Raw genomic sequence first — 22,982 nt, 5'->3', positions numbered from 1 at the left:
ACCAGCACAAATATGAGTCAACGAGAACCAGATAGTGGTTCCCATGCCATTTGAATATGTCAGTGGCTACGGTGGACCACAGTAGAGGAGGAACCGGGTTTGACAGTAAGGGCTGCTTCTGCTGGTGTGGCGTCAGGCTTTTACAGATGGCGCAGACCTCAGTTTTGTCACGTATGTACTTGGTCATGCAAGGCCAGTAAAACATGCTCTACGCCTATTGTAAGGTTGCCTCCATGCCGGGGTGGCCCCTGTGGAAGGCATCGTAGTACTTGTCCCGGAGAATGGCTGGGACAACTGCTTTGTGATCCTTGACTATAATCCCGTCCTGTAGCACCAGTTGGTCGCGAACCAGGAAGTATGGGCGGATTGCGAGCGGGGTGCTGTGTTGTTTATCCGGCCAGCCACGCCGGATGACTGCAGATAGCAATTGTAAAGTCTCGTCAGCAGTCGTGCGCTCTGCCAGGCTGCTTAGTCAATCAGTGGAAACATACGATACCTTCATTACTGAGAACTGGTCCTGTTAAGAGAGCTATTGTTCGCTGGTTTTGCTTGGGCCCTTGATAGCGTGTCAGCTATATGCATGTCCTTGCCTTTTTTGTAGACAATGTTGAAATCGAAATGCATCATCATCCGTTGCAGGCAAACCGGAGCAGCATGGATGGGTTTATTCAAGATAGTGACCAGCGGCTGGTGGTCTGTTTCTATAGTCACAGATTTTCCAAAAACAAAGTCTTTGAATTTCGTGCAGGCGAAAACCACTGCAAGTAACTCTTTTTCAATTTGGGCGTAACGTTTGCAAATCTCTAAGTTTGCAGATGACACAAAGCTGGGTGGTAGTGTGAGCTGCGAGGAGAATGCTAATGAGGCTGCAAGGTGACTTGGATAGATTGCGTTAGACGGCAGAAGCATGGCAGATGCAGTATAATGTGGATAAATGTGAGGTTATCCACTTTGGTGGCAAGAACAATGGGTGGCATGGTGGCGCAGCGGTAGAGTTACTGCCTTACAGTGAATGCAGTGCCGGAGACCCGGGTTCGATCCCGACTACGGGTGCTGTATAGAATTTGTATGTTTTCCCTGTGAACTGCATTGGTTTTCTCCAAGATCCGTTTCCTCCCACACTCCGAAAACATACAGGTATGTAGGTTAATTGGCTTGGTAAATGTAAAAATTGTCCCTAGAGTGTGTAGGATAGTGTTAATATGCGGGGATCTCTGGTCAGCGCGGACCCGGTGGGACAAAGGGCCTGCTTCCGCACTGTATCTCTAAACTAAACTAAACTAAAAAGGAAGCAGTTTATTATCTGAATAGTGTCAGATTAGAGGGACAGGTGTAACGAGACCTGTGTGTACTTATATAGCAATCACTGAAAGTAAGCATTCAGGTATAGCAGACAATGAAGAAAGCCAATGGCATGTTGGCCTTCATTGCAAAAGGATTTGAGTTTAGGAGCAAGGAGGTCCTTCTGCAGTTGTACAGGGCCCTGGTGAGACCGCACCTGAAGTATTGTGTGCAATTTTGGTCTCCTAATTTGAGGAAGGACATTATTGAGGGAGTGCAATGTAGGTTCACCAGGTTAATTCCCGGGATGGCGGGACTGACGTATGATGAAAGAATGGGTCGACTGGGCTTATATTAGCTGGAATTTAGAAGGATGAGAGGATATCTTAGAGGATTGGACAGGGTAGATGCAGGAAAAATGTTCCTGATGTTGGGGGAGTCCAGAACCAGGGGGCCACAGTTGAAGAATAAGGGGTAGGCCATTTAGGACTGAGATGAGGAAAAACTTTTTCACCCAGAGCGTTGTGGATTTGTGGAATTCTCTGCCACAGAAGGCAGTGGAGGTTTTCAAGAGAGAGATAGCTTTAGTTCTTAGGGCCAGGGAATTAAGGGATGTGGGGAAAAAGCCGGAACGGAGTACAGATTTTGGATCCAGACAAAAATGCTGGAGAAACTCAGCGGGTGCAGCAGCATCTATGGAGCGAAGGAAATAGGCAACGTTTCGGGCCAAAACCCTTCTTCAGACTGATCCATAGATGATGCTCCATAGATGCTGCCGCACCCGCTGAGTTTCTCCAGCATTTTTGTCTACCTTCGATTTTCCAGCATCTGCAGTTCCTTCTTGAACACAGATTTTGGATGAACAACCATTGAATGGCAGTGCTGGCTCGAAGGTCTGAATGGTCTACTCCTGCACCTAGTTTCTATGTTTCTATGTGAGGTAACATCAGATGAATGGTGTGCTTATCTTTATTCAAATTCTTAATTGCAAAGATAAAGTTCAAGCACTCACTTGCCTTCACAGTAATATCACTTGTCAGGACACAAATTGGATCAGACTTGGATTTGTGGTACACAGCATTCTCTAAATCCCAGGCTTAGGATCTCTTATTGCAAGTGTTGGTCCCAAGTATTCATGCTGTAAGGTATTAAATCTTATTTCCAGAACCTGTCTCCCTCTGTTCCTTCTGTTTTCCTCCAATGTGATCGTATCAAATTTGTAGTCCAGTCCATGTCTAACCAATTTCTTTCATCTTCATTTCTTTTGGCACTATTGGCTTCCACTTCACCAGTCATGCAGTATCCTAGTTATTGGTACAAACCCAGTAAAATACACAGGGATGTGGAACTAATTGCTTCTGGTAGTTTGGATGAGGACCTTGCTCTCTACATGGGACACCTGACTAGCTCTCAGTATTCAGATATTTTTTCTGACTTAATCTATGCTCTAATTATCTCATATTATCAGAGTAAGGGCTAGCCCCTGTGCCTGCCAATGAGGTCCACGTGTTAATAGCAATGTCACAGAATGTACTCTTGTTCCTTATCACGTTGCAGTCATCTCATAATTTCCTAATTTCTTTGATTTATGACATCTTGGGTCTTAGTGATTCACAATTTATGGCTGCTGCCAAGCAACACTGAGAGGTTGTTACATTGGGGTATTGCCTGGTTTTAGGTCACAGTTATGCTTATTTCACAGGGTTTAAATTGGTACCAATGGCTTCTCAAAACAATTCCTTATTCAGAATCCTGTGATCAATCAATCTTGGAGAATCACTCTATAATTATTATCAATATCCTTGTTTATACTTTCATAACATTCTTGGAGAACTTCATTGACCATTATCCACCCATGTATTAGCAATCTCCAAATGCCTGTTAAGCCCAAACACTAACCTTCTTCTGTGATGGTTGTTTTAACTTTTGGACCACCAGAAACTTTACTTTTATATGTTTTGAATCATATCTTTTATCTTGCATTAAAATATGGAGTCAACACATATTCACCCTCACTTATTCTCATTTTTTTCTAGTGGCAATGGAGCATATACGCAAGGTCAACAATCAACGTCAGGCCAGGCTCATTTTAAGAGAGTGGCTTGCTGTGACAAAAGAGGCAAAAACTACCCGAGTGTACTTTGAGGTAATAACTAGACTAAGTGGAACCCGTTGGGTCCCAGTCACTAGGAAGGCCTGGTCCCCTAACGCAACCCATTCCCCAACGCAATATTCCATCACTCACCTGTTCCCTCAATGCAACCCCTTCCCCCATGCAATATTCCACCACTCACCCATAGCCCCTAACTGTGCAGGCGTGGCTCATTACCCCTCATCCCCGATCAGCCCCTCCCCCTCCTCTTCATGTGTGGGAGGGGAGATGGGGAGGGGGGGAGGGAAGTGGGGTGTGTGGCGGGGGGGGATGTGTGTGAGGTGGGAGGGGAGGAAGGGTGTGTGGACGGGGAGGTGTAGGAGGGGGGGAGAGGGTGGTGTGGGGGAAGGGGGGTGTGGGGGAGGGGGGTTTGTGGCGTGGGGTGGGGGGGGAGATGTGTGTGTGGGCGGGGAGGGGTGTGGGAGGGGGGAGGAGATGTTGAAAATGTCTGAGGATATCCGCCTGCTGGGTAACACATTTCTTGAGCACATGACCAGGTGTGTTGTCTGGTCTTGGGGCTTTCTGTGGGTCGATCCTGGTTAGGGCTCCCAACATGTGGGCTGAATCCAGGATTATTATCTGCCCCTCGGAGGTAGGGGTGGACTTCCTCCCAGGCGTGGTGTTAAGCGCCTCAAAGCGCGCATAAAAGTCATTTAGCTTGTCCGGAAGGGAGGCATCGCTGTTGTTGGAATGTGATGCTCCTTTATAGTCCACGATGGACCGGATACCTTGCCATATACGTCTGCTGTCCCTGGTGTCACAGAAGTTGCCTGTGATTTTCTGCGAGTAGGCCCACTTTGCTCTCTTGATGATCCGGGAGATCTTGGTTCTTAATGACCCGAGGGCAACAGTGGGGTCATATTGTGAGCCAAATGAGCAGCTGGAGCTGAATCCAGTGTATTGTGTTCAGTTCTGGGCACCATGTTACCGGAAAGATGTTGTCAAGCTGGAGAGGGTACAGAGAAAATTTACGAGGACGTTGCCAGGACTAGAGGGTCTGAGCTATAGGGAGAGGTTGAGTAGGCTCTTATTCCTTGGACCTGTTATAGAGGTGTATAAAATCATGAGAGGAATAAATCAGGTAGACGCACAGTCTTTTGCCCAGAGTAGGTGAATTGAGGACCAGAGGACATAGGTTTAAAGTGAAGGGGAAAAAATTTACTAGGAATCTGAGGGGTAACATTTTCACACAAAGGGTGGTGGGTGTATGGAACAAACTGCCAGAGGAGGTAGTTGATGCAGGGACTATCCAATGTTTAAGAAACAGTGAGACAGGTACATTGATAGGACAGGTTTGGAGAGACATGGGCCAGATGCAGGCAGGTGGGACGAGTGTAGCTGGGACATGTGCGCAAGTTGGGCCGAAGGGTCTGTTTCCACGCTGTATCACTCTATGACTCCATATGTCATTCCAGACTAAGCCTTGGTGATATCAATATATTTTTTTGCAATGTGTAGAGCTCTCAGGAATAAGGAGGACGGCGTATATCGTCATTCCTTCTTCATTGCTGGGTTTCAATACTGGAACTCCACATCCACAGCATTGTAATGGAATGATTGTAATGGTTTAGGAAGGCATTTCACTATTTTTTCAAAGCAATTCTGACTGCCGAAATATTAATTTAAAAAAATCTTGTTTCTGTTCATAGCGACTGGAGCGAGGGGAATTGGAAATCGAGAGTGACATTTTATTGGTAGCCCCAAAAGATGAGAAAGATCATATTTCCAACTTTCCTTGGGCAATATCACTGAAGGTTGTATATATTTCTATTTTGTTTAATTTAAATCCAGTATGTTCTGAAAAAAATGGTTAGGAAATATGACATATTTTGGAAATTCAAACATTAGTTTTGATATCATTAGGAATTTTAAGTGGAAACTATCATTCTATCTACCTTGTAAAATTCTGATGGACCTACAGTAGATGCATTTTTTTTTGTGCCTTCTTGCTTATATTGCTGGGGAATAAAATATCCTTCCAATTGCCTCAATTGCAAAAAATATATACTTCTAATTGCGGTAGAATCCAAGTAATTGTAATTTATGAACTACATGATTAATTCAGAGTGAAAGTAAAAGCATATATTAGCAATGTTACAAAATTTTAAGATTTTAAAAATCAAGTCTGCAATTTATCCCATCAGATAATGCATAAAAAGAAGTTTAATTTGACACCTAATTCACTTTCATCTTCAGTATTAAAAATGTTATGGCCATTTTCATACTCGGAAATTAGCATCTTGTTCCCTATTGCTTTTCCATTGACTTAACACAAAAGCTGTGATCGAGGACAGTCAAAAGCCCATAACTTTCTTAAAAATTAAGAGAACTGAATGAAATACTCAGTTACTGTAGATTGAAGCATTCTGAAACAAATATAAAACATCTTACTTGGATGACCTGAAATTAAAGCATATAATTAGTTAGTTACCTAATTGTAGCCTATTACAAAATTGACCGTTGTGACGGAAATAGTAATAAACACCCAGACTGCCTTGAAAATTCAAAAATGTGATATTCTCAAGATCAGAACTTTAATATTATTGTATTATATGCTGTAAGTTCGTAACAGATAGGTAAATAAATTACAATTTCTAGCAATAGACCAAGTCTTTATGGAGAAAATTAGTTGCTAGATGGTACATTGGTATATCATAATCAGTAGCATCATCATGCTCCTCAGATTATAACCAATAAGCAACTCTGTACACCTTGTTTTTCCTCAACTTTTCAATTTTGGCATTGTAAATTACAAGTTTTTGCTCTTCAAACCACGCAAGACATGCCTTTCTGCCCACTCCCATTAAGAATGTCCTGTAGATCATCACATTTGGAGTAGTCCAAATTCGGATAATCTCTGCGAATGCTGTCCAAATCACTCTTTTGCTCGGCATTTGGATTGCCAATTTTGCATTTCTTCCTCGGAGACATCTGTTTAAAATGTAAAGGGAAAAAAGCACTGAACAGAAACAGAAACAAGTTATTATTTGCAGTTTTAGAAAAAAGGTAGAAATGATAAAGCTAAACGCTAAAACAAATAGTAAATACCCAACAAAAAATTCATATTCATCAGTTTCATCAAATCAATCTAATCATTTTTTTAATCAAATCAATCATTCATCTAATCAATTAAATTAATCAAAATTCAATTACTAGATCTAAACATCTATCCATTTCTTTAGAAAATGATAAAACATTTTAATAGCCTAAGTATCCAAATAACAAACTAATCCCATTCACACAAGAATTCACAATATAACATGATTTTTAAATCTCACTGTCATGAACTTTTATGCCAGATGGAAGGAATTTAATGTTTAATTCCCATAAATTAATCTAGAAACATCCACTCTCAATATAATCAAAATTATTATTTTTTGCACAATACATGTGGCTAAAACTGTTGTGGATATTTAGTATAAAAATATTGACTATAGATAGACAATCACTCAAAATATAGACCATTTAGATGCTCTTAAGACGTGATTGTCCACAAAAAAGAAGATTTAAATCTTCTTGCGAGTGGGTGTTTCTGGAATACAATCGATTGGAACGTTGCCGTGAATTTTAACCCCATATCGGCAGGCAAAGACACTGCTGGTTCGTATGGGGCCAAATAACATTTTCGCGCCGTAAAATTAGATTAAAGCCACCCCAAGAAGCAAGATTATATGTGAAATAAACGACTTACCTTTTGTTTTGTCCTGATATTACGATCCGTCACGTTGTAGGCTTTGAGGGCGTCCGAAGTAGCTTTTTACTTTAATCCTACTATTAAATTGTCCAGCGATTTTTTAATTAAAAAAAACGGGAACGGAAGTCCGATCGATATTTCTTCATCGACTAGCAGCCCGAGGAAATCCCTCTCCCACAAGCGATACAAACCTGCATTTTAATCCCGCCCCCCTCCCCCCTCAAAGGCGCCAAAGTCGCACACACGGCCAGTGGCAGAACTGCAGCGCCGCTGAAGGTAGGTTTTGTAACATCGCTACATATATGTTTTAAGCTTAAGGCCAATTATGCTTTTTCTTTGATAGCTGATAATGTGATACAGGGGAAAGTCTGATGACCATGAGATTTATGCATTAACAAATAAGCTATCTCTGCATATGGGGATTAAGGGAGCAGTGCCATTTCGAATTGAAGAAAATGGGAAGGAGAGGCATTGAAATAAATGCTTTTGGTTGGTTCATCTAAAATTAGAGCTGTTTCTCTATATCTACTATCTTATATCAGAAATGGGTAGTAACATTTTGTCCTGATCCAAGCATATTGATGCTGCAGCCAAGAAAACGGATTAACACATCAACGTCCTCAGAAAACTAAGGAAATTTGGTATGTCCCCAATGACTCTTACCAGTTTCTACAAATGCACTGTAGAAAGCATCTTATCAGGATACATAACAACCAACTCTGCCAAAGACTGCAAGAAATTGCAGAGAGTTATGGATGCAGCCCAGAACATCATGTAATCCAGCCTTCCCACTATCGACTCCATCTACAATTTGCTGACAAGTCATATCTGAAGTTTAGCAATATTGAATTAATTTATGGAAAATATGATAAAATGTCAAATGCAATGAACAGAAAATTGTGCTGAAGTTATGTGTAAATAACAACTTTCTAAATATTATTTTTACCTCAGATTTTTGGTTATCTTGGTGTTAGGGAGCTCATAAGATGTGCACAAGTTTGTCAGTCCTGGAAGGTGATTACACAGTCAAGTTCCCTCTGGAGCAAGGTTTGTTTAGTGACCAAAAACTGATATGATTACTGAAATAAGAATAAACTTATATTTATAAAGTATTCTGTCATATGTCTGAATGTTCATGTACTTTAGATGTTTAGGCAGTTAGAGGTTACTGCCTTGAGACTGATGGGTTTTTCATATAAAGTTAGAACATAGGATAGTACAGGACAGAAATGGGCCCTTCGACCCATAATGTTTGTGCTGAACATGATGCCAAATTAAACTGATCTCTTCTGCCTGCTATCCCCTGCACTTCCATGTGCCTATCCAAAAGTTTCTGAGACACCACTACAGTATCCACAACCACCCTAAAGATAGAAAATCCTAAATAACATTTTCAGGGTGGATGTAGAGAGGATATTTCCTTCTGTGGGAGAACCAAGAATCTTATCTGCCTGAACATAATCCATATTCCTCAATTCCTTGCATATCCATGTTCCTATCCAAAAGCCTCCATGTATATGCAGGGAATGGAGGAATAGTTCAAAAATGAATTAGATGCTCACTGCTTAATGTAAAGGTCATCAACAAATTTATGTAACAAGATTATTTTCAAAAGCAGGCTGTTTCACTCACCTAATGTTTGCAATTATTATATATTACTAGACCAAGTGCAGACCCAACGCAAGATTCCACCACTCACCCGTTCCCCCAACGCAAACCGTTCCACCACTGCAATATTGCACAACTCTAAGTATACAATAGCGAGTGAGGGGGGGTAGAGAGGTGGGGAGAGGGGGAGGAGAGAGGGGGAAGAGAGGGGGAAGAGAGGGGGAGTGAGAGGAGAGAGAGGGGGGAAGTGAGGTGGAGAGAGAGGGGGAGAGAGGAAGAGAGAGGGGGAGAGATAGGGAGAGAGAGGGGGGGGGGAGAGAGATGGGGGGAGAAATAGAGGAGGCCCGGGACGAGCCGAGGACCGGACCTGACCATGGTTAATTGGTAAAATGTATATGAAATTGGCCTGGTCAAAGAAGTTAGAAGATAGCGATGGAGATGTGTTTCTTTGAACAGAAGTCTGTGGTCAGTGGTGTTCTACAAGGATCAATGTTGGGACTATTGCTTGTAATATATATAAATAATAGAGATGAAAATGTTGGTTCGTCAGACTAGTAAGTCTGCAGATAACATAAAATTGATGGAGTTTGTGCATAGTGAGGAATGTAATAAAAGGATATAGCATGACATACATAACTTCGAAATTTAGGCAGAGAAATGGCATAGTGTTTAACCTGGTCAAGTATGAAGTGGTGCATATGAAAATGAAAAGCATACAATAAATAGCAGTATCCTTAGATGCATTGATGTGCAGAGGCATCTGGGACTTCAAGACCAAACCTCCCTGAAAGTGGCAACACAAGTGTGTAGGGTGGTAAAGAAGGTGTATATATACGTCATGCATGCCCTCGTTTGTCAGGGCACTAAAAATAACAGTCAAGAAGTATAATGCTTTAATCAGACCACATTTGGAATATTGTCTGTAGTCTGGTCGCCACTTCAGGATGTGAGGTTTTGGAGAGTGTGTAACAGAGGTTCACTGGGATGTTTCTTAAATTAGAGAGTACTAGCTTTTCATTGACCCACTTGTCCAGCTCATCAAGATTCTGCTTTAATTCTTGACAACCAACTTCGCTAACTACGATACCATTTATTTTAGTGTCATTTTTAAACTTACTTGCCTTGTACATTCTTTTCCAAATTGCTGATAAAATTGACAAATAGCAATAGGCACCAGTACCGATCTGACCGCCAGTCCAAAAAAACAACCTTCCGACGCCATCCTCTGCTTCCTACCATGAAGCCATTTCTGTATCCATTTAGCTAGCTGTCCCTGGATCCTGTGCCATCTAACTTTCCGGAGCAGCCTTCCATGCGCAACCTCATTAAAGGCCATGCCAAAGTCCATGTAGACTACTAGCACTGCCCTCATCAATCTCTTTGCTTACTTCTTCAAAAAATTCAATCAAATTTGTGAGACATGTTCTCTTAGTTATAAAACCATGCTGACTATTCCTAATCAACCCCTGTCTATCCAAATCCATGTAATTCTTACCCCTCAGAATCCTTGTCAGTAACTTTCCCAACAAAGATGTTAGGCTTACTGGTGGAAGAGCAGATTTGAGAGCAACTTTTAAAAGTAAATTTAAAACAAGCAGGGAATTGAAGAATGCAGACCATGTGCAGGCATGTGGGATTGGTTAGCTTAGCATAATGGTCAGCATATCATTGTCTGAAGTGTCTGTTCCTGTGCTGCACTGTTCAATGATCTATATTTTTGAGCAATTTCCCTCAAGGGGCTCCAGAACAAGGGGTCACAGTTTAAGGATAATGGGGAAATCTTTTAGGACCGAGCTGAGGAAAACATTTTTCACACAGAGAGTGGTGAATCTCTGGAATTCTCTGCCGCAGAAGGTAGTTGAGGCCAGTTCATTGGCTATATTTAAGAGGGAGTTAGATGTGGCCCTTGTGGCTAAAGGGATCAGTTTTTAGTGTAAAATGTTGATTATTTGTATAGCTATAAAACATGATATTGTACCTTAATTTTCAAACCTTACATTCCAGATTGACTTTTATCCAGTAAAACATCTGATTAAAGACGATGATGCAGCAAATATTTTGCGGAGTTACCGTTCTAGTGTCGTTCATTTGAGTCTCCGGGGATGCAACAACATCGGTCGGGCCACCTTCAAAGGAATTAGTGAGTATATTTAGCACTTTTCATCTTTGCATATATATTTTTCTTTATGCATGGTAGTATATTTTGTTTCAAGAAAGCCTTGCATTGTTGCAACATCTTTCAAATTTAAATTTTCATTTGCCATGGTGAGAAGCCAACTAATGTTTCCCGATTATTAGTCCATATTCATCAGTTCAGTAACAACAAATGTGCCACTATATCTGAGTATGGTTAGCCAAATTATATCTCACATGTTATCTTAATAATTGATGCTTTAGAAATAATATGGCAGTCATGGGTTTGGGCGTTGCTATGCATGTTGCATAGATGGAATAAATATTAAACTGGTTTGCATAATTATTTAATTTACTAATGTTTGATGTACACTATAGTGCCATTAATTCTCCAGCTAATGTATCCTTGATATGTGAAGGAAAGAACTGCAGATGCTGGTTTAAATCGAAGGTAGACACAAAATGCTGGAGTAACTCATTTTGTGTCGATGCTGCCTGTCCTGCTGAGTTACTCCAGCATTTTGTGAAGATGCTGCCTGTCCCGCTGAGTTACTCTAGCATTTTGTGTCCACCTTGATATGTAAAGGTCATTTTGCTGTTACAAATAGTATGCTATTCTTCATCCATCATGCATTTCATACTTCCTCCATGCTATTTTGTCTCCATGAATTGTCTTCATTGCAATTTATTTTATATATCCTTCAAGTTTGCTTCAAAATGTAATCTAAAAAAATCACAGCAAACATTATTACTAAACAGGATATGTTTATGTATCAATGTTTCAAGATTCCTTTCTGTTTCTCTGTTTTTCATTTATGTTTCTCTGCCATTTGCGAAAGCTCGCTGTGATTGAGGTTGAACTACAGTTTTGGGAGTCTAGTATCAGACAAACAAATGATATGCATGTCTGCATAGTGGAACTGACTTTGTTTCGAATCTCTGGTTAAAGAGATCAAGGAGTTTGACTTTGATCTTCAAACACTTGATATTTTCTTCAGGCAACCAAAGCTGTGCAAGCTCACGGAAAACACTGGCGAATCTCATAATTGAAGGCTACTTGGTTGAAAAGTAGTCTCTATTAAAACTGAGAGTGGTCCTCATTACCTGGCTCAATATTTGTGGTCTTGCAGTGGACCAATATTGTTGGAGGGTGGTACTGTGCATTGTGAGAGCATGCTCACAAAGCCCTGCTCAGGCTTTGCTAAACTACTAGACTAAGTGGGACCCATTGGGTCACATGGGAGGCCTGGTCCCCCAATGCAACCCATTCTCCAACGTAATATACCACCATTCAACCGTTCCCCCAATGCACCCCATTTCCCAACGCAATATTCCACCACTCACCCATAGCACCTAACTGTGCAGGCGCAGCTCATTTCCCCTCATCCCCCAGCACTCCCTCCCCCTCCTCTTCATGTGTGGGAGGGGAGGGAAACATAGAAACATAGAAAATAGGTGCAGGAGGAGGCCATTCGGCCCTTCGAGCCAGCACCGCCATTCATTGTGATCATGGCTGATCGTCCTCAATAACCCGTGCCTGCCTTCTCCCCATATCCCTCGATACCACTAGCCCCTAGAGCTCTATCTAACTCTCTCTTAAATCCATCCACCGATTTGGCCTCCACTGCCCTCTGGAAGGTGGGAAGATGGGTGTGTGGCGGGTGGAGTGATGGGAGGGGAGCAGGGGAAGGGTGTGTGTGTGTGTGGGCGGGGGGTGTGGGAGAGGGGGGGTAGTTGGGGGAGGGGGCGTGGGGGAGGGAGGTGTAAGGTGGGACGGGAGGGGTGAGTGTGGGTGGGAGGGGTGTGGGAGGGGGGAGAAGGGGTGAGGGATGGGGAGGAGGGAGGGGGATGTGGGAGGGGGAGGGGAGGGGTGTATGTAGGGGAGGGGTGTGCTGGCAGGGGGATGTGGGGGGGAGGAAGGCGTGTAGGAGGGATGGGGGGGGGGAGGAGGGTGTGTGGGAGGGATGGGTCCTGATGGGTTGCCATGGGTCCTGATGGGAATTCGGAACCGCCCACAAGGAAGATCTGTCATCGTCCTCCGCGGAGTTGGTATATGGTCCCCGGGGAGTTTGTCCCTGCTGCTGATGGATCCCAGGAACCCCCGTCATCGGTGCTGATCCACTTGTAGGAGAGGGTCAGCTCCCTGTCTCCCATCCCAACGTCACGTCATGTAGTGGCCCCTACCCATGTGTCACTGCCGCTGATGGGCTGCCCGTACGTTTTTCTTCACCATGATTCCCACAGGTCGCCCTTGCAGCGCCCATATGAAGGTCCCTTTCGCGTGCTGCAACATGGGCCTATTACATTTGATTTGGACATGGGAGGTCGGCGTGAAACTGTGTCTGTGGCTCGTTTGTAAACGGCCTACTTGGACCTGAGCAAGCCAGTCCATGTGGCTCAACCGCCCCGTCGCAAGTGTCCGCTATCCCGAGCTCCCGGAGATTCTTCCGAACCGAGCAAGCCCCCGGGGCGTGGGATTGTATCTATGAGTTCGGGCCACATCGTTCGGCGCCCCATCCGGTTCGGTGCCTCTGGTTCTGGGGGGGATCATGTGGCGGCACCTGGTGGCAACCCGGCACAACGAACCATCGGCTCTGGAGGACGGCGTCTTGGTGTGGGAGGCCCTAGTCACGGGGTCGGTACCTGAGTTGGCATTTAAGGCCGGGCAATGCCCCTGACCTAACAGGAGTAGGGAGCTGTATTGGAGAAAATAAACACGTCTAGTGCACGCAACTCGTGTCCGATTAGTTTTGACTGGACTCCTTTGCGTCCCCGCCACCCCAACGTCATTAATTGGTTTTTTTAAAAAAAAGTTTGGATTCCTGAGCTTTCTTGAATATCCAAATGCCACTTCAATCGCTTCTGGCTTCTATTTGAATGAATCATATCCTGAATGATACCTTTGTGTGCCATTTGTCGCGTGATTTAAATAAATCTTTAATAAATCCTGAAATTCTTAAATAAATCCTTAAATAAATCCTGAAATTCAAATGAAAACCTGCAGATTCTGGAAATCTAAATTTAAAACAGGAAATGCTAGAAATACTCAGCAGTTTTGTGGCCATATCTGTGGAAGAGAACCAGTTAATGTTTCAAGTTGCGTACCCTTCAACACAACTTGACGAAACCATGTTTAGTTTTAGAGATACAGTGTGGAAACAGGTCCTTCGGCCCACCAAGTCCACACCGACCACCGATCCCTGCACATTAAAACACACCAGGGACAATTTACATTTATACCAAGCCAATTAACCTACAAACTTGTACGTCTTTGGAGTGTGGGAGGAAATCGAATATCTCAGAGAAAACCCACGTGGTTATGGGGAGAATGTACAAACTCCATACAGATGGCACCCGTAGTCGGGATCGAACCCGGATTTCTGGCGCTGCAAGCGCTGAAAGGTAACAACTCTACTGTTGCACCACCATGTCGCTCATAAATCAGTTGATTTAATCTAGCTATTAATGTATTGCTGTTAGTTTTTGACAAGCAGACATTATAAAGTGAAATTATGGATGATTATTGGCTACTGGACTTCTTCAATAAAGGTATTCTATAAACACCCATAAATCTACTATAAATGTCACTAGACCAGATCTGTGGCATTGATTACCTCATCATTTCAATACTAAATATTTATGAAAACATTCTTCAGGAATAGGGACAAGTTCTGTTCCTTCATATTGACTGAACATTCTTGGCCTCTACTTGGGTTCCTTCCAGTTTTATCATCTGTCTCTACTACAGTTGGCATAGAAAAATAGTGGAAAATAACCTTCAATGTTTCAAAATGTTAAACAGAGAAGAAAGCCGCTTTGGCGATATTTGGAGAAAAAATAATGACGACAAAAAATTGCATTAAAAAATATGCAAATTAGGAATACTAGCTTTCCGTCTGCATTAATGCGAAGTGCAGTCTTCAGATTACATTTAGTGGTTAGAACTAAAAAACAGAAGCGGAATTATTACATGACCAAGAACTGAATGCCCGTTATACAATTGACATCAAAGTTTTAGAAAAATAAATAAAATGAAAATCCAAATAACACATTAAATTAAATGGCCTAATGGCCAAAGGGATAAAAAATCGAAAATAATACAAAAATTCACCATAAACAAATAAATACTAACATTAACACATTGAAGCCATATAGTAGAAAATAGGAAGCAAGCAAGAACCACATGGTGGGTACACTACAGTTTTTACTCACTGCTTTATTTTTCTCAAGTAAAATGAATTGAAGTTACTCCTAATATATATTTACAGGGAATATCATTCAAAAACTATGTACAGTGGCATCCATAATGTTTGGGACAAAAATCCATCATTTATTTATTTGCCTCAGTACTCCACAGTTTCAGATTTGTAATAGAAAATAAAACGCATGAGGTTCAAGTGCACATTGTCAGATTTTAATAAAGGCCATTTTTATACATTTTGGTTTCACCATGTAGAAATTACAACAGTGTTTATACATAGTCCCCCCATTTCAGGGCACCATAATGTTTGGGACACAGCAATGTCATGTAAATGAAAGTAGTCCCTTTGGGCAAGAGTGACCATAATATGGTTGAGTTCTTCATTAGGATGGAGAGTGACATAATTAATTCAGAAACCAGGGTTCTGAACTTAAAGAAAGGTAACTTTGAGGGTATGAGACGTGAATTGGCCAAGATAGACTGGCAATTGATTCTTAAAGGGTTGATGGTGGATATGCAATGGAAGGCATTTAAAGACCACATGGATGAGCTACAACAATTGTTCATCCCAGTTTGGCAAAATAATAAATCAGGGAAGGTAGTGCATCCGTGGATAACAAGGGAAATCAGGGAAAGTATCAAAACAAAAGATGAAGCATACAAATTAGCCAGTAAAAGCAGCCTGACAGAGGACTGGGAGAAATTCAGAGTCCAGCAGAGGAGGACAAATGGCTTAATTAGAAAAGGGAAAATAGATTATGAAAGAAAACTGGCAGGGAACATAAAAACTGACTGCAAACGCTTTTATAGATATGTGAAGAGAAAAAGATTAGTTAAAACAAATGTAGTTCCCTTGCAGTCAGAAACAGGTGAATTGATCATGGGGAACAAGGACATGGCAGACCAATTGAATAACTACTTTGGTTCTGTCTTCACTAAGGAAGACATAAAGAATCTGCCGGAAATAGCAGGGGACCGGGGGTCAAATGAGATGGAACTGAGTGAAATCCAGGTTAGCCGGGAAGTGGTGTTAGGTAAATTGAATGGATTAAAGGCCGGTAAATCCCCAGGGCCAGTTAGGCTGCATCCCAGAGTACTTAAGGAAGTAGCCCCAGAAATAGTGCATGCATTAGTGATAATTTTTCAAAACTCTTTAGATTCTGGAGTAGTTACTGAGGATTGGAGGGTAGCTAATGTAACCGCACTTTTTAAAAAGGGAGGGAGAGAGAAAACAGGGAATTACAGATCAGTTAGTCTAACATCGGTAGTGGGGAAACTGCTAGAGTCAGTTATTAAAGATGGAATAGCAGCACATTTCGAAAGTGGTGAAATCATTGGACAAAGTCAGCATGGATTTATGAAGGGTGAATCATGTCTGACGAATTTTATAGAATTTTCGAGGATGTAACTAGTACAGTGGATAAGGGAGAACCAGTGGATGTGTTATATCTGGACTTTCAGAAGGCTTTCGACAAGGTCCCACATAAGAGATTAGTATGCAAACTTAAAGCACATGGTATTGGAGGTTCAGTATTGATGTGGATAGAAAACTGGCTGGCAGACAGGAAGCAAAGAGTAGGAGTAAACGGGTCCTTTTCAGAATGGCAGGCAGTGACTAGTGGGGTACCGCAAGGCTCGGTGCTGGGACCCCAGCTATTTACAATATATATTAATGATTTGGACGAGGGAATTGAATGTAACATCTCCAAGTTTGCGGATGACACGAAGCTGGGGGGCAGTTTTAGCTGTGAGGAGGATGCTAGGAGGCTGCAAGGCGACTTGGATAGGTTGGGTGAGTGGGCAAATGCATGTCAGATGCAGTATAATGTGGATAAATGTGAGGTTATCCACTTTGGTGGCAAAAACAGGAAAGTAGACTTTTATCTAAATGGTGGCCGATTAGGAAAAGGGGAGATGCAACGAGACCTGGGTGTCATGGTACACCAGTCATTGAAAGTAGGCATGCAGGTGCAGCAGGCAGTGAAGAAAGTGAATGGTATGTTAGCATTCATAGCAAAAGGATTTGAGTATAGGAGCAGGGAGGTTCTACTGCAGTTGTACAAGGTCTTGGTGAGACCACACCTGGAGTATTGCGTACAGTTTTGATCTCCTAATCTGAGGAAAGACATTCTTGCCATAGAGGGAGTACAGAGAAGGTTCACCAGACTGATTCCTGGGATGTCAGGACTTTCATATGAAGAAAAGCTGGATAGACTCGGCTTGTACTCGCTAGAATTTAGAAGAATGAGGGGGGATCTTATAGAAACTTCCAAAATTCTTAAGAGGTTGGACAGGCTAGATGCATAAGATTGTTCCCGATGTTGGGGAAGTCCAGAACAAGGGGTCACAGTTTAAGGATAAGGGGGAAGTCTTTTAGGACCGAGATGAGAAAAAACTTTTTTACACATAGAGTGGTGAATCTCTGGAATTCTCTGCCACAGAAGGTAGTTGAGGCCAGTTCATTGGCTATATTTAAGAGGGAGTTAGATGTGGCCCTTGTGGCTAAGGGGATCAGGGGGTATGGAGAGAAGGCAGGTACGGGATACTGAGTTGGATGATCAGCCATGATCATATTGAATGGCAGTGCAGGCTCAAAGGGCCGAATGGCCTACTCCTGCACCTATTTTCTATGTTTCTAGTCATGTTTAGTATTTTGTTGCATATCCTTTGCATGCAATGACTGCTTAACGTCTGCGATTCATGAACATAACCAGTTGCTGGGAGTCTTCGGATCGTTTACCTTGTCGTGGTGAAGAGGCTTGCGTGTCCTCATGATTCCGAAAGCGATGCCGTCGGAAGCACCAGCTTCTGGTAGGGCCACCCATGGCAGTAAGTTTGAGGATGAGGGTGCAGACTAAGAACGATCCAACCTGCAAGACCTCAACGGCGGACTTATCTTGAACTCAACGGCTGTGAAGGCGGATGAAGGCTGCAACAGATTTATCAGCTCCAATCATCTTGGTTCCTTGCCATTGGAATTAGTTGATTGATTTGTGATGGATCGTGTGCTTCTTGGAGTACAAAATCAAGTACACGTTAAACAAACACACGCACAGGCGTCCTCGTTCTGTGAGTAGCACAAAACTTCTAAAAGCTTTCGGTGATCAGGGAAGGGCGACGGGAGCAGGCCACGTGATGGCTGGCATCTCCTAGTCAAGAACCGGCATGGAAACGGTGAATACTTGATTCAATCGCTCAACTTTGGACAGAAGCAAGAAAGTTGTTCGGTAGCAGTATTCATGTCTGAGCAGCCCTATTTAGGATCCACTCTGCTCACCTTGAACTGGGAAGGGGTTAGAAAAGGTGCCCTTAAAATAGTCTGCTTCGCCTTGTCCTGTCTGGAAAGTCGCATCCAGTGGGATCACCATTATGCGATCGAAAACCATCAAGAAGCGAAACTATGAAACTCGGAACTTGGAATATACGAACTCTGATGGACAACCCAAACTCAGACTGACCAGAGAGAAGAACCGCCTTTGTTGCTTGGGAACTCCGAAAATTCAACTTTGACATCGTTGCTCTGAGTGAGACCCGCAGAGCTGGAGAAGGGCAACTAAATGAAGAACAAGGTCAATACACCTTTTTCTGGAAAGGTTTTGATCCTAAACAACCGAGGATCCACGGAGTAGGCTTTGCCATCTGAAATCCTACTTCAGAAGCTGACAGAGCAACCAGTGGGAATCAACGAACGTCTTATGACTCTACGAATTCAGCTCGTCAAGAACTAATACAACACCATCATCAGCGCCTATGCTCCAACTCTGGACACTGAAGACGAACTAAAGGAGAACTTCTACGTACAACTTGATGACGTCCTTTCCTCTGTTCCCATCGACGACAAGATCATTCTCTTAGGAGACTTCAATGCCAGAGTAGGGAAAGATCACAGGCTCTGGACCAGAACAATCGGCAAGGAAGGAGTTGGCAAGGTCAATGCCAATGGAACACTCCTCCTTACCAAATGTGCTGAACACAACCTGCTGATTACAAACACCTTGTTTTGCCAGAAAAACAGGCACAAAGTCTCCTGGCAACATCCACGTTCCAAACACTGGCACCTCATCGACTACATCATCGTATGATCCCATGACCAACAAGATGTACTGAAAACAAGAGCTGTTACTGGTGCCGATGAGTGCTGGACAGACCATCGTCTCATCTCGTCCACCATGCGAATGAAGATTCGGCCCAAAAGGAAACATGAAAACCAGAACACCATCAAGAAATTCAATGTTGACGTCCTTCAAGACATCAACCATGTACAGAAGTTCCAACAAAAACCTCAAGAACAACTGCCTCAACAAATCCCACCATCTGTCAAAGAACATTGGAATCTATTGAAGAATGCCATCATCGTTTCCTGCAAGGAAAGAATTGGGTTCAAGTAAAAAAAACATCAGGATTGGTTCGACAATAATGACAAACAACTCCAACAACTCATTGATGAAATGAGAAAAGCTTTCATAACCTTAAAAAATGACCAACAGTCGCTACCAAAAGGAAGTGCAGTAACGAATGCAAGGCTGCAGTCCAGAAGAGCACCCGAAACCTTAAAAACCAATGGTGGAGGGAGAAAGCTCAGGAAATCCAACAACTAGCAGACACCAACGACACACAAGGCTTTTTCAATGCCACCAAAGCCATTTTTGGTCCATCCACTCACGGTTAAGCCCCTCTCAAAAGCAACGATGGGTCAACCATCCGGAAGAGCAATGCTGTCATCAATTCTAGATGGAGGGGGCATTTTGAAGATCTTCTAAATCAAACCGCCTCATTTGACAGGAATGTGACCAACAACATTCCAAAGCAGCTTAGTTGACGACTCCCATAGCAAAATAACATCACTTGAAGAAGTCAAGGAAGCCATCAAAACCTTGCAAAACAACAAGGCAGCTGGGCTCGATGGAATACCAGCCGAGGTCTACAAAATTGGAGGTAACCTGCTCCATTACCAACTGCATCAACCTCATCAAGATCTGGATAAATGAAGAAGTACCAAGAGACTTTAGAGGCTATGCTATCGATACGATCTACAAAAGGAAAGGCGATCGATCTGACTGCGGAAATTATCGTGGAATTTCCCTATTAGCAACAGCAGGCAAAATCCTCGCCCGCATCATGAACAACCGCTTCAAGCCTTTAGCCGAGAAGATCCTTCCAGAGACACAAGCCGGTTTTAGACCATCACGTGGAACAGCCGACATGATCTTCACAATGCGTCAACTACAAGAAAAATGTTGTGAACAACTTCAAGCTTTCTACATTGCATTCATTGACCTCACTAAGGCCTTCGACTCGGTACCAAGGGAACTCTTATGGGGCGTCCTATCCACCTTTGGATGCCATTTGAATCCTGAGACTCCTCCACAATGACATGCTTGCCACAGTCATGGACAGCAACAGTAACTGTGAGCCGTTTCAAGTCAGATCAGGAGTGAAACAGGGAATTGTGATTGTCCCAAACTGTTCACCATCTTCATTGCGGCAATCATCCAGGACAACCTACCCCCAGGAATCGAAATTGTTTACAGAACAGATGGCAGACTTTTCAATCTTGCCCTTCTCGTCCAAAACTAAGACATCTATGAGCTCTCTCATCGAGTTCCAATACGTAGACGACAACTGTGTTGCAGCTCTCTCATAAAATGATCTGCAACAATACATACACGAAACTTGGACTTACCATCAACTCCAAGAAAACTCAGGTTATCTACCAATCGTCACCAACTGAGACAAATCGGAAAGAAGCGTCAATTCAACTTGGTGAAACAACCTTGGAAAATGTGGATCATTTTCCGTACATTGGAAGTCACTTCTCCTCCAATGTCGACCCTGATGATGAGATCCAACATCGTCTTAAGTGTGCAGGATCAGCTTTTGGACGACTTTGAACGAGAGTCTTACAAAATCGTGACATCCGAACAGACACCAAAATGTTAATGTACAAGGCAGTGGTGATTCCAACACATCAGAAACCTGGACACCATACCGATGCCATCTGAAAACACTTGAAAAGTTCTATCAACGATGTCTTCGAAGCAGCTTAAATATCAGTTGGGAAGACAGAAGAATTTAAAAAACGTGCTGAATGAAGCGATAACATTTAGCATCGAAGCCTTCGTCATCAAGAACCAACTAAGATGGGTCAGTCATGTTGTTCTGATAGATTTTGTTCTGATAGATACACTGTTTACCATCTACACAGCGGATCTCCAATATAACACCAACAGCTGCTTTTTGCAGAAGTTTTCGGATGACACAGCTGTTGTCGGCCTCATCAAAGGGGGCAATGCGGAGGAGTATAGAGACATAATAAGTAACTTTGTGGAGTGGAGTGCACACAATAATCTCCATCTTAACACCAAAAAAACCAAGGAGATAGTTGTGGACTTCAGGAGGGGGAGGAGGAGGACTCAAGCAACACCAATCACCATTAAGGGCACTGAGGTGGAGGTGGTCGCTAACCACAGGTACCTTGGGGTGCAGCTTGACAGTGAGCTGGACTGGAAGTGTCATATGGAGGCGGTGTACAGGAAGGGACAAAGCCGACTGTATTTTTTAAGGAGGCTGAGGTCATATAACATCTGCCAACCCCTACTGTGCAGTGTCTACCATTCAGTGGTGGCCAGTGCTCTGTTTTTTGCTGTGGCCTGTTGGGGAGATGGCGCCCGCATAGCGGACAAAAACAGACTGGACAAGCTGATCAGGAAGGCCGGCTCAGTGGTCGGGGCTGAGCAACGAACGGTCCAGCAGGTGGCAGAGGCCAGAACTCTGAACAAACTGGGTTCAATAATGATCAACCCCACTCACCCACTCCATGCCCTGAAGGTGATCAAGAGCAGCATCTTCAGTCAGAGACTGATTGCACCAATGTGCAAAACTGAGAGACATAGGAAGTCCTGTTTACCAGCTGCTATAAGGTTATATAATGCGCATAAATAACTGCACTTTTTTTAATTAATTGTATTTTAACTTGTATTTTAACTTGTATTTTAACTTGTTAAGTATGGAAGCTATTTGAGGAAATGTGTGGTGTTATGTCTGTCTTGAAGCTGTCGTGGCATTGTAATTTCCTGTAAAGGATTATTAAAGGTATAATCTAATCTAGAAGACGAGCGTCTAGCAAAGCAAACCTTCTACTCCCAGCTTAAAGAAGGCAAACGTAAAAGAGGCCAAGAGATGTGCAGAATTAGAAGAAAGGAGAAGAAAAAGGAAAGAGAGGCAGCAACAACTAAAGCCCGATCTGCCATCTGGAATTACCTGTCCCGAATGTCGAAGAACTTTCAAAGCCAGGATTGGACTCATAAGCCACCTGAGAGTCTATAAAAACAACAGAACATAGAACATAGACCATCGAGGGATAGCCATGATGACGACGATGCTCTGCCAGGCCTGTATTGCAGCATCTTTAGCTTATGCATGTTTTGGGAGCTTGTCCCCTTCAGTTTTCTTTTCAGCATATAAAAGGCATGTTCAAATCGGGTGATTGACTTGGCCACTCAAGAATTTACAATTTTTTAGCTTTGAAAAACTCCTTTGCTGTTTTAGCAGTATGTTTGGGATCATTGTCTTGCTGTAGAATGAACCATTGGCCAAAGAGTTTTAAGGCATTTGTTTGAACTTGAGCAGATTGGATGTGTCTATACACTTCAGAATTCATTATGCTACTACCATCAGCAGTTGTGTCATCAATGAAGATAATTGAGCCAGTACCTTCAGCAGCCATACATGCCCAGGCCATAACACCCCGCCACCGTGTTTCACAGATGAGGTGGTATGCTTTGAATCTTGGGCAGTTCCTTCTCTCCTCCATACTTTGCTCTTGCCATCACTCTGATATAAGTTAATCTTCATCTCATCTGTCCAGCAGATATTTTTTCAGAACTGTGGTTGCTCTTTTAAGTACTTCTTGG

At 42.8% G+C, this 22,982-nt stretch overlaps 1 protein-coding gene across 1 annotated transcript in view; it reads left to right on the top strand.

The window, feature by feature from the left end:
* Positions 1-22,982, top strand: part of LOC116984985 (dynein regulatory complex subunit 6) — a 114,302-nt gene that overhangs the window by 10,894 nt on the left and 80,426 nt on the right. Inside the window, exons 2-5 of the mRNA XM_033039345.1 lie at positions 3,318-3,427; positions 5,083-5,187; positions 8,079-8,174; positions 10,740-10,875. Coding sequence (XP_032895236.1) covers positions 3,318-3,427; positions 5,083-5,187; positions 8,079-8,174; positions 10,740-10,875 — 447 coding nt within the window. The remainder of the gene's footprint in view (positions 1-3,317; positions 3,428-5,082; positions 5,188-8,078; positions 8,175-10,739; positions 10,876-22,982) is intronic.

This window comes from Amblyraja radiata, chromosome 21 (genome assembly GCF_010909765.2).
Source record: "Amblyraja radiata isolate CabotCenter1 chromosome 21, sAmbRad1.1.pri, whole genome shotgun sequence".
NCBI classification, from domain to species: domain Eukaryota; kingdom Metazoa; phylum Chordata; class Chondrichthyes; order Rajiformes; family Rajidae; genus Amblyraja; species Amblyraja radiata.
This window is presented reverse-complemented; position numbering and strand designations above follow the sequence as displayed.